The sequence below is a fragment of the Suricata suricatta genome, chromosome 14 (assembly GCF_006229205.1).
Source record: "Suricata suricatta isolate VVHF042 chromosome 14, meerkat_22Aug2017_6uvM2_HiC, whole genome shotgun sequence".
Lineage (NCBI taxonomy): Eukaryota > Metazoa > Chordata > Mammalia > Carnivora > Herpestidae > Suricata > Suricata suricatta.
The window spans coordinates 75,945,282-75,959,748 of record NC_043713.1 but is presented as its reverse complement, the minus strand read 5'-3'; the positions used below and the strand labels follow the sequence as shown (position 1 = coordinate 75,959,748).

At 49.1% G+C, this 14,467-nt stretch overlaps 1 protein-coding gene across 1 annotated transcript in view; it reads right to left on the bottom strand.

Moving 5' to 3' along the window:
- KSR2 (kinase suppressor of ras 2) overlaps positions 1-14,467 on the bottom strand; it is a 410,482-nt gene that overhangs the window by 242,639 nt on the left and 153,376 nt on the right. Inside the window, 1 exon segment of the mRNA XM_029922908.1 lies at positions 4,283-4,796. Within this exon segment, the coding sequence (XP_029778768.1) occupies positions 4,283-4,796 (514 nt within the window).

The window sequence follows — 14,467 nt, the reverse complement described above, 5'->3', positions numbered from 1 at the left end:
ATATTATTCTGCCATAAAAAAGGAAGGAAATCCTTCCATTACAACAGCATGGTTGGACCTGATGGTAGCATTATGCCTAGTGACATAAGTCAGGGAAAGACAAATACTGCATGAAATCACTTATATGTAGGATCTGAAACCATCCGTGTGGTTGCGAGCAGTTAGTGGTGAGGGAAATGGGCAAATATTGGCCAAAGGATACAAACTTCTCATTATAAGATGAATAGTTCTGGGGACTACAGTTAACAACATTGTAGCAAATCCTTGAAAGTTGGTGAGAGAATAAATCTTAAATGTTCTCATCACAAAAAAAATATTATGTGAGGTGATGGATGTGTTAACTAACCTGATTGTGGTCATCATTTCACAATACCTATGTGTGTTAAATCATCACCTCGCACATCTGAAATGTACATAATATTATATATCAACTAAAGCTAAAGAGAGCTGGAGGGTCTAGGCCACACCACCATGAACACGCCTGATCTCGTCTGATCTGGAAGCTAAGCAGGGTCGGGCCTGGTTAGTACTTGGATGGGAGAGAGCTGGAGGAAACCCCCAAAAGTCAGCATCTCTCACTTCACCCCTACAAGCATAGCAAAGATCATGTGTCCAAAGAGCACAGGGAGAGGGAAGGGAGAGGCACAGTTGGGAGAAACCACGGCTTCAGACTATGATCATGTCATATATGTCATATACGGTCATGTCTTCCACCAAAATCACTAGAGGACCTTCCAGTGCCTTATAAAGGGAGAATCACTGTCCTAAGCAGGAGTTCTGATAGGATTAACTATAGCCTGTGGCACCAAACCCAGCCAGGCAGCTATTTTTACCAATAAAGTTTTATTGAAACACCACCATGTCCATTTATTTACCTATTGTCCATGGCTGCTTTCTCTACAATGGCAGAGGTATGGACCACATGGCTCACAAAGCCTGAAATGTTCACTGTCTGGCCCTTTACAGAAAAAGTGTGCCAACCTCTAGCTTTCCTGCCTAATTTTAATTATTTTTAATGTTTATTTACATTTGAGAGAGAGAGACAGAGAGAGAGAGACAGAGTGTAAGGGAGCAGAAAGAGAGAGGGAGACACAGAATCTGAAGCAGGCTCCAGGCTCTGAGCTGTCAGCACAGAACCCGATGCAGGGCTCGAACCCACAGACTGCGAGATCATGACCTAAGCCACCCAGGCACCAAGCCCCACCTTTAAAAAAATTTTTTTAATGTTTATTTATATTTGAGAGAGAGAAAGACAGAGCATGCTTCCTGCCTAATTTTTCATTGCTGTGGTTGTTGTAAAATATATATAACATAAAATTTACCATTTTAGCCATTTCTAAGGCTACAGTTCCAGTGCCATTAGGTACATTTACATTTTGTGCGACTATCATCACCACCCGTCTCTAGAACCTTTTCATTTCTGAAACGGAAACTCTGTGTCCAGTAAACACGAACTCCCGTTCACCCTTCCCCAGCTCCTGGCACCCACGCTTCTATTTTCTGGTTCTGTGAATTTGCCTGTTCTGGGCACCATATCTAAGTGGATTTACATGAGAGCTGGCCTTTTGTGACTTAGTCCTTTTGTGACTTTTACTTAGCATTTGTGATCCATCCACATTGAAGCATGTGTCAGAATTTCATTCCTTTTGACGGCTGACTAATACTCCAACGGACAGAGAGGCCGCATTGTGTTTCTCCAGTCATCCGCCAATAGGCACCTGGGCTGCTGTCACCTTGTGGCTGTTGTGAGTAGTGCTGCCTCCTGCCTACCTCTTGAGTCTCCTCCTGCATCACCAGCCTTGGTCCCTTAGCACAGACACTTTCTTTCACCTTCTGTTGATTCCTCACGTGTATCATGCCCCCTCCAACCTCTTGATTGGGATACCCTCCACATCTAACCCTTCACCGTCTTAGCTGCTCCTTAGCCTTCAGTCTAAATATCCCTTCTGGGAACTCTCCCTGACCAGACCCTCCCTAGTCACCCCACTCCCAACTCAAACTCCATCAGCTCTATCTGGTCCTAAGCTCCGATGGTGTCCTGCACTGCATCTTTATAGCCCATAACACTGTTCATAAGTACTGGACACAATTTTATAACACTTATGTGTGGTTATTTGATTAATGTCAGACTTCACGCGGCCAAGGCTGTGTCTTTCTTTGCTTCCCATTATACCCACACCGACTAGCCCAGAGCCTACAACAAACCACATTTCATCAATTCTAAGAGACACGTATTTTTACATTTATAGCAGGATGCAACTTAGAACAATTGTGCCGCATCGGCAATGAGCACTCACAAAACACTGGCTCAGGTGGTGAGACCCTCAGAGGCAGGTGCTATTCTGAACTCCCTATGGGGTGACTGAGGGCAACAGAGCAATCGGGTGTGAGTCCAAGAGAGCACTGGGACCATGTCACAAAGTAACACTTCACAGGCATGTGGGTTCTCTACTGCTTAAGACAGGAGGAAGGGAGAAGGTCTGAGATCGGGGCAGTGCCCCTGAGTCCTTGTGCACACCTGCCCCGGCCGGAGAGCCAGCCCTGGATAAATGCCTGGGTCAAAGGCAAATGGACACAGCTAGGGCGTGGGGGGTCTGGAAACCCCTGGGAGCCTTTGCAATGTCGCCAGAAGCCAAAGGGAAGGTCAGGTTCAGCCAAGAGCTTCTGCATTTTGTTTCCTACAGAAGCCTGGCCCAGCCTGGCTTACCTCTGGCCCCTCCCGGGACGCTCTATGGTGTCTCTGACTGGTCTCAGCCCCGACGTGGGCCTCCACACACAGGGAATTCAAAGAAACTCGCCCCACCCCACCCCCACATCCTAGCCGCAAGGATCCCAGAGCAGGGATACGGGGCTCTTACGCACAACAGATGCCAAATTCAGATCCCTTACGGTATCTCCTGGTAAGATCACCCACTATCATTTTACCTTCTATGCCTTTATAGCAATTTTGTCCAGTGTAAATGTTTAAAACATGCTACCCACTTTTGTAAGCCTGTTTAGCATTTCTTCTATTTTTAATACGCTGCGAACCTCCAAAGACTGCAAGGCACCTGGCCGCTGTCAGCCTCCGAGGGGCCCTGCTGAGAGCTTTCCGGTCCCTTCTGCCAGCCAGCCTGTAGCTACAGAGAACTTGTTACCCCGCTAGTGGCAGGGTCCTCCCCAAATCAGAGCTGGCCACACACTGTATCCACTTTCACGATTTTCTCCCCTGGGGGCCTGCAGGCCCACCCTAAGCTTCTGCACGAAGCCCTTTGCTCCGATAGGCTGGGTCTCTGCTCTCTGACCCACTCCGACGCGGGCACCCAGCGTGTCCCATTCACATACTGCCCAGTACGGCGGCCACTTGCCCTATGGGGCCATTCCACACTCAGAATGCACGGAGTCTGCACTGAGAGGAGCTGTAGGTGCGAAATACACACTGGATTTCGGCGACTTTGTATGGAAGAGAGAATGCAAAGTATTTCCGTGTTATCTTCTAGCGATTCTACATGGACATGGTATTATTTTGATATACTGAGTTACATGACACCTCTGATAAAAATATCATTTGTTTCTTTTTACTCTCTTTAATGCAATACTAGAAAATGTAAGGGTAGGTATGCAGCTCACAGCCTGCTTCTAGGAGCAGCGTTAGGAGAGACTCCGCAGGGGCCGGCGAGCTCTCCCGGTCAAGGGCCAGAGGGCCAACAGTTTCCGCTTTGCAGACGACACTCCACCAGCCATGCAGCATCGAGCAGCCACAGGCCACACGCCACACGCCACACACACAGGACCTGGCAGTGTCTCCATAAATGTGGATCTGGCCCCCAGGCTGCCCCTAGAGTTGCTGACCCAACCCTAGAAAATCCATACTATAAAAAGGGTCATTTCTGGGTCACCTGGGTGGCTCAGTCCATTAAGCCCCAGACTCTTGATTTCAGCTCAGGTTGTGATCTCACGGTCATAAGATCGAGCCCTGCATCGGGCTCTATGCTGGACATGGAGCCTAAGATATTCTCTCTCTCCGTCTCTCTGTCTCTCTTTCTCTCTCCGTCTCTCTCTCTCTCCCTCCCTCCTCTGCTTGCAGCACCACCTAAGCTCTCTCTCATAAACAAAATAAAATCTTAAATATGAATAAAAATTTTAAAAAGGGTCACTTCTGGGCCATGCTATTCATTTTCTCGTGGGCCCTCCATGAAAAGCCACCTTTCAGGTAAAGAAGAGAGACACAGGGCATTCTGGCTCCCCTAACCCGGCACCGTTCCAGTCCAGCTGCCCCAGGACTCCCACTGCACACACTTACTTGGGCGTGTGGGCCTCGTCCACACGGTGGCCCAGCTGGAACTCGTGGGACTTGCTCCGGTGCAGGGCGGTGAAACCCGGAATCAGGTGGATCAGCTTCCGGGAGGAGGGCGGCGGGGTCCCTGGGGGCTTCAGCTTGTTCTTCCTCCTCATGGGTGGCGTGCCGGGAGGGGTCGCGGTGGTGACGATGTTGGGGGTCCGCGGCGGGGTGCGTGCCGCGTGCCGCTGCCGGGGCGATGGGGGCAGGGAGCGGTGGCCGGACTCCAGCGGCGGCGGCGGGCACAGGCCCGGGCAGGCGTCCACGGTAAGCCTGTCCACGTGGGTGTACACGGGGGCCCCGGGGGAGGGGCTGGCGTGACAGTAGTGCTGGACGCACTTAGTCTGCACCCTGGGGCTCTGAGAGAGGTGGGTGCGAATCCATGGCGTGGGCTCCGGGGGGCACACGGGGTTGTTCTCCTTCCCCGTCTCCGTGGTGGGCCACTGGATGGTCCAGTCTTGTTTGGAAAGGTTGCCTCCTGAGTTGGAATAAAGGAGCAGAGAGAAGAGATAAGCCTTGAGAAAGCCTGGCAAGTTACACCGTATGCACCTTACAGCGAATGCACCTTACAGCGAATGCACCTTACAGCGTATGTACCTTACAGCGTATGCACATTACAGTGAATGCACCTTACAGCGGATGCACCTTACAGCATATGTACCTTACAGCATATGCACCTTACAGCGGATGCACCTTACAGCGTATGTACCTTACAGCGGATGCACCTTACAGCAGATGCACCTTACAGCGGATGCACCTTACAGCAGATGCATGTTACAGCGGATGCACGTTACAGCCAATGCACGTTACAGCGGATGCACCTTACAGCAGATGCACCTTACAGCGGATGCACCTTACAGCAGGTGCACATTACAGCCAATGCACGTTACAGCAAATGCACATTACAGCGAATGCACCTTACAGCGGATGCACCTTACAGCATATGCACGTTACATCGAATGCACCTTATAGCGAACGCACCTTACAGCGAACTTGCTTTACAGCGGATGCACCTTACAGCGGATGCACCTTACAGCAAACATACTTTACAGCAGACGCGCCTTACAGCGAACGCGCTTTACAGCCAATGCAGGTTACAGCAAACATACCTTACAGTGTATGCACGTTACAGCGAACATACTTTACAGCGTATGCACGTACAGCAAATGCAACTTACAGTGAATGCACCTTACAGTGAATGCATGTTACAGCAAATGCGCTTTATAGCAAATGCACCTTACAAGGTATGCACATTACAGCAAATGCACCTTGCAGCATATGCACGTTACAGCGAATGCACCTAACAATGTATGCACGTATAGAGAACATACTTTATAGCGGATGCAAGTTACAGTGAACACACCCTACAGTGTATGCATGTTACAGCGAATGTACTTTACAGTGTATGCACATCTCACTCTATTTTCACACTGTACTGTAGATGCATGCTATGCCTTATGCGCCTTACAGCCTATGCACGTTATGTCCTATACACACTGCACTGTGTATGAACACCTCACCGTGCTCATGCTACACTGCACACACATTTACATAAATCCATCCCCCTTTGGCTCCTCCAGAGAATGAAATGCCTTTGCTGACTCTCCCACTATAACCCTCACTCAACAGCCTTGGCCCCCTCTGCTCTCCTGTGGTTGTGGAGCCCGCACTTCAAATATCCAGAAGAGCAAAGAAGTTAATTCTTGCTTTTGAATTTTCAAGGATCCCAATTCTAGCAGTTTCGAGATGATTTAAAGGATTTCCAAGGACCAGTTCTCACTGTCTCTGTCTCTCTCTCTCTCAAATATAAATAAACATTTAAAAATTTTCTTTTAAGGATTTTAAAGGAAAACCTTTCCTATACATGGCAATTTTAACGGCCAGCCCCTAGATGAGATACATGAATTCTGAGAAAGCAAGTGTGCCCCGGGCCACTCCCTGATCACCTTTTCAGCCACTGCACCAACTTCTCTCAGATCTGCTGTGGCCGTGTGCTCCGTCACACCCTCATCCAACACTTTCTTTTTTTCTTTTTCTTATATATTTTTTAATGAGCACAAGCGGGGAAGAGGCAGAGAGAGAGGGAAACACAGAATCCGAAGCGGGTTCCAGGCTCCGAGCTGCCAGCCCTGAGCCTGACACGGGACTCGAACCCATGAACCATGAGATCATGACCTGTATTGAAGTCGGCTGCTTAACCAACTAAGCCCCCAGGAAAACTGGTCCAACAGTTTTCCCAAAAGTTACCAAGTGGGAAAAACTGAGCAAACTGGACAAGGGATCTGTTATGGGCTGAATGTGTGTGTCCCTCCGAAACCCTGACACTGACATCCTAACCCCCACGGTGATGGCCTTTAGAGGTGGGGCCTTTGGGAGGTAACTGGGTTAAGAGAGCTGGTGAAGGTGGAGCCCTTATAAGATGAAGGGACAGGAAGTCTGAGGATGGAGGCCATGGGAGACCACAAAGGTGGCTGTCACCCAGCCAGGAAGAAGACCTTCCACAAGAAACAAATGTGCCAGCTCCTTGATCTTGGACGTCCAGCCTCTAGAACTGGGAGAAACAATGTCTGTTGATTAAGCCACCCAGTCTGTGCTGTTCGCTTTAGCATCAGGACCACTCTGTATTCTTTCTTACAACTGCATGGCACTCTACAATTAGCTCAATACAAATTTCAACTGAAAAAACTCAAAGTAGAAGTGTTGGGTGTGGGGCGGGCTTAGGTAGAGTGTTCAGCCTCCTAAGGAAGTCCCACTTAAGCTGGCACCGAGGGCAAGAAGAGGGTCTCCAACAGCCAAGGAAAGAGCCTGGCAGGTGAGGGGGAGGGGGGACGGCAGGGACAAAAGCATACAGGTAGGAAGGAGCTTCTTCTATTATTTTAAGTCCTACAACAGTTTATGAGGGAAAAAAATGGAGGTGTTAAAAAGAATCTCTACTGTGTGAATGCAACTTAAGGTTTTCAGCCCTGGCATAAGTTAAACCAAAAAATAAAACTAAAACTGGGGCACCTGGGGGGCTCAGGCGGTCAAACGTCTGACTTCGGCTCAGGTCATGATCTCACGGTTTTTGAGTTCGAGCCCCGCGTCCAGCTCTGTGCTGACAGCTCAGAGCCTGGAGCCTGCTTCAGATCCTGTGTCTTCCTCTCTCTTTGCCCCCCCACTGCTCATGCTCTGTCTCTCAATAATAATAAATAAAAACGTTTAAAAAATAAAATAAAAATAAAATTTCCAATTGTGCATTAACATTTTCTGGCTCGTCTGCCACCCTGAAAGGGCAAATACCAATACGGTCTACATGCACAGCCTGCATGGTAAGAGATACAGAAGCATCAAATAATACCAAGTGGACAGGCTCCAAACGCGTCTACGTTAGGGCAGGCACTTTCCCAGGTCCCTTTTCAGGGCGCCTTCTCAAAGGCAGTGTGCCCAAGGCGTGGCAACAGTAGGGTGAGTGGCTCAAGGAGAGACTGAAGGGACAGGTGAGGGACAGACCACCAGGACCATGCGCCCAAGTGCAGTATGGATTATACGCCAAGTTCAGTGGGAAAGCCATTGAGCATTCTGATAGGAGGTTCCTTTCTCAAAGGTCCTGCTTGGTCAAGGAGGGCCTGTGAAAGGTTTTGTGGAGCTCCCGGGCCGAGGTGACGCCGCTCCCCACGGGCGTGGTGGCAGCAAAAAATCAGTGGGGACCACTGCGTACAAAAGCAGGACCCGGCAGAAGACGATCAAGTGCACCCTCCCATCTCGCACCAAGGAAGAGATTTGGGGCAGAAATAAATCCCAGCTCATGGCCGACCAGCAATCACGAGAAGAATTACTATAAGGACTATAACGAGAGCTAATTTATAGGACATCTGACTGCTTACAAAGTGCTTTCGAGAAGACTGACTCACCGCCCCATTTTTCATTAAAACTACTCATTTTATTATTATATATTCATTATGGAAAAATTAGAAAACTCAGAGAAGGAAAAAGGCCATGTTGGTCGACAGCCTAGCCATCGGCCCTGTTCATGTCTGACTTGGAGCCCACCCCGTGGTTTTCTGTGCATGTGTTTTTAAGAAATAACATAAGATCTTGTTTAACGGTTTCTCATCTGCTTTGCTCACTTGTGATGTTGGGACTGCTTTACATCTTATTTAATATCTGTAACTCTGTGGGCAGAGGGCCATTTTGATCTCTGCTTTGTAGAGAAGGACGTGGATGTGCAGAGATGAAGATGTGCCTGAGGTCACACCAGAGACAGGGACTGGAACCTAGGATTCAAACCCGGGGCCTGGGCCACCTCAACACCCGGGGCCCTGGGGCATAGAGACGGAGGGCTGGGACCTGCACTTACCAAAGACCCTGGGCCATCAGGGAAGAGTCAGATGGGAATAGATCCTAGAGCAAGGGCTCATTTCTGCCTTCTCCCAGACTCTGCCAGAACATTCTACCAAAGTCACCAACACAATGGTGGCGTGTGAATCTCAAAATTTAGACATAAACATTATGAACCCAGTGACTGAGAGAGCCATCCCTGGAGTCTTACGAACTGGCCCGATGCCTGGCTCCCCACTTAGCCTGACCTCTCCGAATCGGCTTTATTACCTGTGAAATGGGCCAATAGGACCCGCCTCAGGAGAAGAGCATGAGGATAAATGCGACAGCACAGGACAGCACCTGACGCACGGCAGGAGCCCCACAATGTCAGCTACTCGCATTCGGGTCTCAGCGCCAAGGTGCTATGTTGTTACCCCCCCTTTAAAGAGGGCGCACTTGCACTGAGACATGTTCGCCCCCCGGATGCTACCGTCGCCCTGGGCACCTCCTGGGAGCGGATGCTTGGAGAGGCTGAAGAACTCTGAGCGCTGGAGGCAGACAGAGTCGGGCCTAGATCACCTTCTCCGTTACCTGGAAAGCACTGGATTGATGTATTTGCTCAGGAAATAGACACTCGCTGTCAAATCAACCTAAATAAAATATGTTTAAGAGAATAAACCTATTTTTTAAGCTATCTGAATCACACTGCATTTTTTTTTACACTTATTTTTGAGAGACAGAGCACGAGCAGGGTAGGAGCAGAGAGAGAAGGAGACACAGAATCCAAAGCAGGTTCCAGGCTCTGAGCAAGCGTTCGGCACAGAGCCTGAGGTGGGGCTCAAACCCATGAACTTTTGAGATCATGACTTGAGCCAAAGTCGGACACTCAACTGACTGAGCCCCCCAGGCCCCCCACACGCATTCTAAAGTCCCAGGGTAGTATTTTTTAAGTTTATTTTTTTAGGTTTTTTTTGAGAGAGAGACAGAGCATGAGCGGGGGGCGGGGGAGAGAGAAAGAGAGAGAGAGAGAGAGAGAGAGAGAGAGAGAGAGAGAATCTTAAGCAAGCTCCAGGCTCTGAGCTGTCAGCACAGAGCCCAATGCAGGGCTCGAACTCATGAACTGCGAGATCATGACCTGAGCCAAAGCCAGATGCTTAACCAACTAAGCCACCCAGGCGCCCCAGCCATGGCATTTAATTCACTCAACCACTACCTCTGTTAAGTTCCCAAACATTTTTGTCACCCCAGAAGAAATGCTGGACCCATTAAACACTAGCTCCCCAGTGTTAAAAAAAAAATAGAATAAAATAAATTGGCCACTGTTCTGTGAGCTTTGCCTCGATTACATAAATAAGTGAGTACCCATCATGTGGCAGAGACTCTGATGTCAGAGGAAGTGCAGGTGGGAGCACATGTGAGCAACCCAGCTCCTGGGGGAAGGGTAGAGGTAGGCATCCTGGAGGAAGTGGTACCTACGCCCAGACCTTGAGGTTGGAGAACTTGCTAGGAAAGGAATGGAGCTCAGGGCGGAGGAAGAAGGGTCCAGACAGAACAGCCGGGTCAAGGCCAGGAGATGATCAAGCATGATGGGTCTGGAGGAAAAGAAGCTCAGAGCGGCCAGAGCTCTCTGAAGAGAGGAAGAAATTCAAGCCAAGACTGGAAAGAATCTCAGGAGGACCGTGCAGGGACTTGCCCTCCTGAGTGCAGGGGGATATGGGAGGGGTCAACATGACTGACCCCCTGTGGCTAGCCTCCAGAAGGAAGGTGGCGCCTTGCAGAGCTCCTTCCAACCTGCAGCAGCCGTCATACCGGGGAACAGAGGAGGCAAACGCTCTGGTCCGCCACATCACGCAGCTGTGAGCCCACATGGACTCCAGCCCTGTGGTCAGGCCAAGGGAGGGGCGGAACTTCCCCCAACCATAAACGATCGAAGCCAAGTGCCTGCCTGGCCATACGGCTATACCCACAAGGCCTGGGCCCCCAAACCCCCACTCATGCCAAAGGACGGGCTGGCTTTCCCAGCAGACAAATCCTGAGATGTCGTCGGGCTGGAGGCCAAGGTTCTGCCCAGGGCAGGGACTGATCATGCGGCTTAAAAATCACATAGCCCATCAAGTTCTGCTGGAGCCGAGGGTGATGGCCCTATCCCTTTGTGATTAAAGCTGTCCCAGAGACCCAGAGACACGGCTATGTGGCCATCCATTCCTTTTTTTTTTTAGTTCCAGTAGCGTTAGCATACGGTGTGATATGGGCTCAGACGTACAATACAGTGACTCAGCAGTTCCACACCTCACCCTGTGCTCGTCATGACAAGTATGCTTCTTAATCCCCATCACCTAGTTCCCCCGTCCCACGACCTCCCCTCTGGTAGCCATCAGTTTGGGCTCGACAGTTTAGAGTCTTTCACTTGGCTTCTCTCTCTCATTTCTCTTGTGCATTTATTTTGTTTCTCCAATGCTGCATATAATCAAAATCATACGGTATTTGTCTTTCTCTTATTTCACTTAGCATTACACTCTCTAGCTCCATCCATGTTGTTGCAAATGGCAACATTTCATTCTTTTTTATGGCTGAATATTGAACTGTATACATACCACATCTTCCTTATCCATTCATCAATCATTGGACACTCGGCTGCTTCCGTATCTTGGCTACTGTGAATAATGTTGCTACAAATGAAAGGGGGCATGTAATTCCTTTGAATTCGCATTTTTGTATTCTTTGGATAAATACCCAGTAGTGTGACCACTGGATTGCAGGGGAGTTCTATTTTTGACTTTTTGAGGAACCTCCATGCCGTTTTCCAAAGTGGCTGCACCAGTTTGCATTCCCACCAACAGTGCGTGAGGGTCTCCCTTTCTCTACACCCTCGCCAACATCTGTCGTTTCTGGTTTATGTTGGTTTTAGCCATTCTGACAGGTGTGAGGTGGTATCCCATTGTAGTTTTGATTGGCATTTCCCTGATGATGAGTGATGATGAGCATCTTTTCATGTGCAGGCATCCATTCTTGTGGCTCAACAGGACACGATCCGGGAAAGGGAAGGAAGGGACAAGATCAGATGAGCGTGGAGGAAAGCAATATGGGCCAGCGTACAGAGAAAGCACTCTGTACCAGCAAGCCCAGCCAGAGGCCACTGAAGGCATCTAGATGGGAAATGATAAGAACCTGGGGCAGGGTTGTGAGAAGGATAGAGATGGATTGAATGGGCACAGAGGAGAAAAAAAAAGCTAACCTTTATTAGAAACATACTATGTCCCTGACACTGTTGTGTAACTTACACATAGAAGAATTATACAACTACACAACAATTCTACGTCGTAGGCAAAGGTCACTCTGTTATAGATGAGAAAACCGAGGCACAGAGAGGCTAAGTGACTTGTTCAAGACCACACAGCCGGAAGGAGGACATGACACATGACACAAGGCTGACCTCCTGATTTCCAGCCTGGTCACATGGTGGCCGGTGGTACTGATCACAGTGACAGGAGACACAGGAGAGGACAATGGTGCACAAAGGAAGCGGCGAGCTCAAGGTGACACAGACCGAGCCTGAAGCTCCTGTGGGACATCAAGGGAGGGATGCTTGGCGTGTCACTGGACTTCCCGCCTCCCCTTCTTCTCCCTGGGAGTCCTAAGACCATTCCTCAGGAAGAAGTTGTTTTTCTAGACTGAGAAAAATGGATCGTGAGATTCTAAAACCTCCTGAGTCTGTCCAGAAGCCAGGCTCATCTTAGATTATTTTTTTAAAATAAACACGTGATAGGATTTAATCATGTTCTCCTCTATCTCCTCTCCCACCGGATCCCCGAGTGTCCAGAGCAGACGTCCCATGGCCCTGAATTACAGGTCAGGGACGGGAGGGAATGAGCACAGCACCCACGGCCTGGCTCCCTGAGAAGAGGGAGAGACAGTTCTGTGTCTGGAAGACTCGCTTTCAGAACTGAAAGAACAAGAATTAATTCTAAACAAACATCAGGCGGGGAAGTAGGCATTGTTCTATGCGTCCAACACCTCAACTTTGCAGCATGATGCTTAGAGGTTAACTTGCTCTGACCTTGCCCTGTTGTGACTCTGCCTCTTCGACTGTGAAAGAGGGATCACGGCAGAGATTTCCCCCGAGGACTGTTCGGAAGATGAGAGAAGACAAGGCAAGTGGAGCATTTAGCGTAATCTCTGGCACCAGCCGCTGTTGCATAAATGTTTATGTAAAATGGGAGTCACACCGTATCTTTCACAGGAGACTGGGCAGGATTAACTAAAATAAACATATAAACAAACTTGCATTCAGTGACCATATCCCTGACCTTGCCCTACAGGAAACAAACAGGAAGCAAAAGCCAAAGAGTCCTTAAGGTGGTTAAACTGTAGCCATCAAAAAGACACGTGTGGAAGCCCTAACACTCAGTAGCCGCGAGTGAGTGGGATCTTCTTTGCTAACAAGTTCTCTGCCAGTGTAATCAAGTTAAGATGGAGGAACCTAATGCAATGACTGGGGTCCTTATCAGAAAAGGACACAAAGGAGAGACCATGTGAAGACAGAGGCACAGATCGAAGAGCTGAAGACACAAACCACGGAACGCCAAAGATCACCAGCAACGCCCAGAAGCTAGGAGAGGGGCAGGGAACGGAGTCCCCCCCCCCAGATTTCTGAGGGAGCGTGACCCTGCCGGTACCTTGGTTTTAAACTTGGAGCCCCCAGAACTGTGAGAAAATATATTTCTGCTGCTTTTTTTTTAAGTTTAATTATTTTGAGAGAAATAACTAAATAGTGTGAGCAGGGAGAGGGGCAGAGAGAGAGACAGAGAATCCCAAGCAGGCTCCACGCTGTCAGCCTGCAGCTGGGGGGTGGGGCTCGAACTCACAAACCGTGAGATCGTGACCCGAGCCAAAACCCAAGAGTCGGACACTTAACTGACTGAGCCACCCAGGCGCCCTCACTTCTGCTGTTTTAAAGCAAATCCTTTGTTGTGGCTTTGTTACAGCAGCCCTAAGAGATGAATACAGTCCTCTGCCAGGAGCCAGGGACACACACTGACCACAGCCTGAGAAGTCAGGATATAAAGTTTGCATTTGGAGTGCACTGGCTAGACTCAGGGTAGGGCTTACCTACCCTGTAAGATAGATGTATTTGACCCATTTTATAAATGAGCTCTGGGAGGGCACGGGGGTGCCTGGGTGGCTCAGTCGGTTAAGTGTCTCACTTTGGCTCAGGTCATGATCTCACCATCCATGAGTTCGAGCCCCACATCAGGCTCTGTGCTGACAGCTCAGAGTCTGCAGCCTGCTTCCGATTCTGTGTCTCCCTCTCTCTCTCTCTCTCTCTGCCCCCCTCCTCAAAAATAAATAAACATTAAAAAATTTTTAAAGAAAATAAATGAGCTCTGGATGACTGATGGGATGTGGCTAATGTCCCTTCGTGGATAATAAATCCATACCTTCCTCTTCCCTCTTTGTCGCAGGGCATCCTCCAAATGTGCGGGGACCCACTTTACCCCATTCAAGGAAGCACTAAATTGCCCCCAAGAATCAATCCCTGCCCTAACGTTGTTTTAAGTCAGAGAGATGAGAAGAGAGTGAGCAAGCTTCCCCCCTTCCAAACTCTCCTCTCCATCAATTACTCTTCCTCTCCACCCCTACATTTCAGAATCAGAAGTTTGGGAATGAAGAAGCCGAGTGCCTCATTTCAGTATCCAAATTGCAGCTGCTGGATTGACAAGGCTGCACCTTCAGCAGGGTTTTCACTGATGGGCTGTATTATACCAACTCTTCCCCTCTCGCTTTTGATCCTCTTTTTAATAAAGTCTGAGGGAAGAAGGTAATTTTTCATTTTAAATAGAGAAGGTGTGG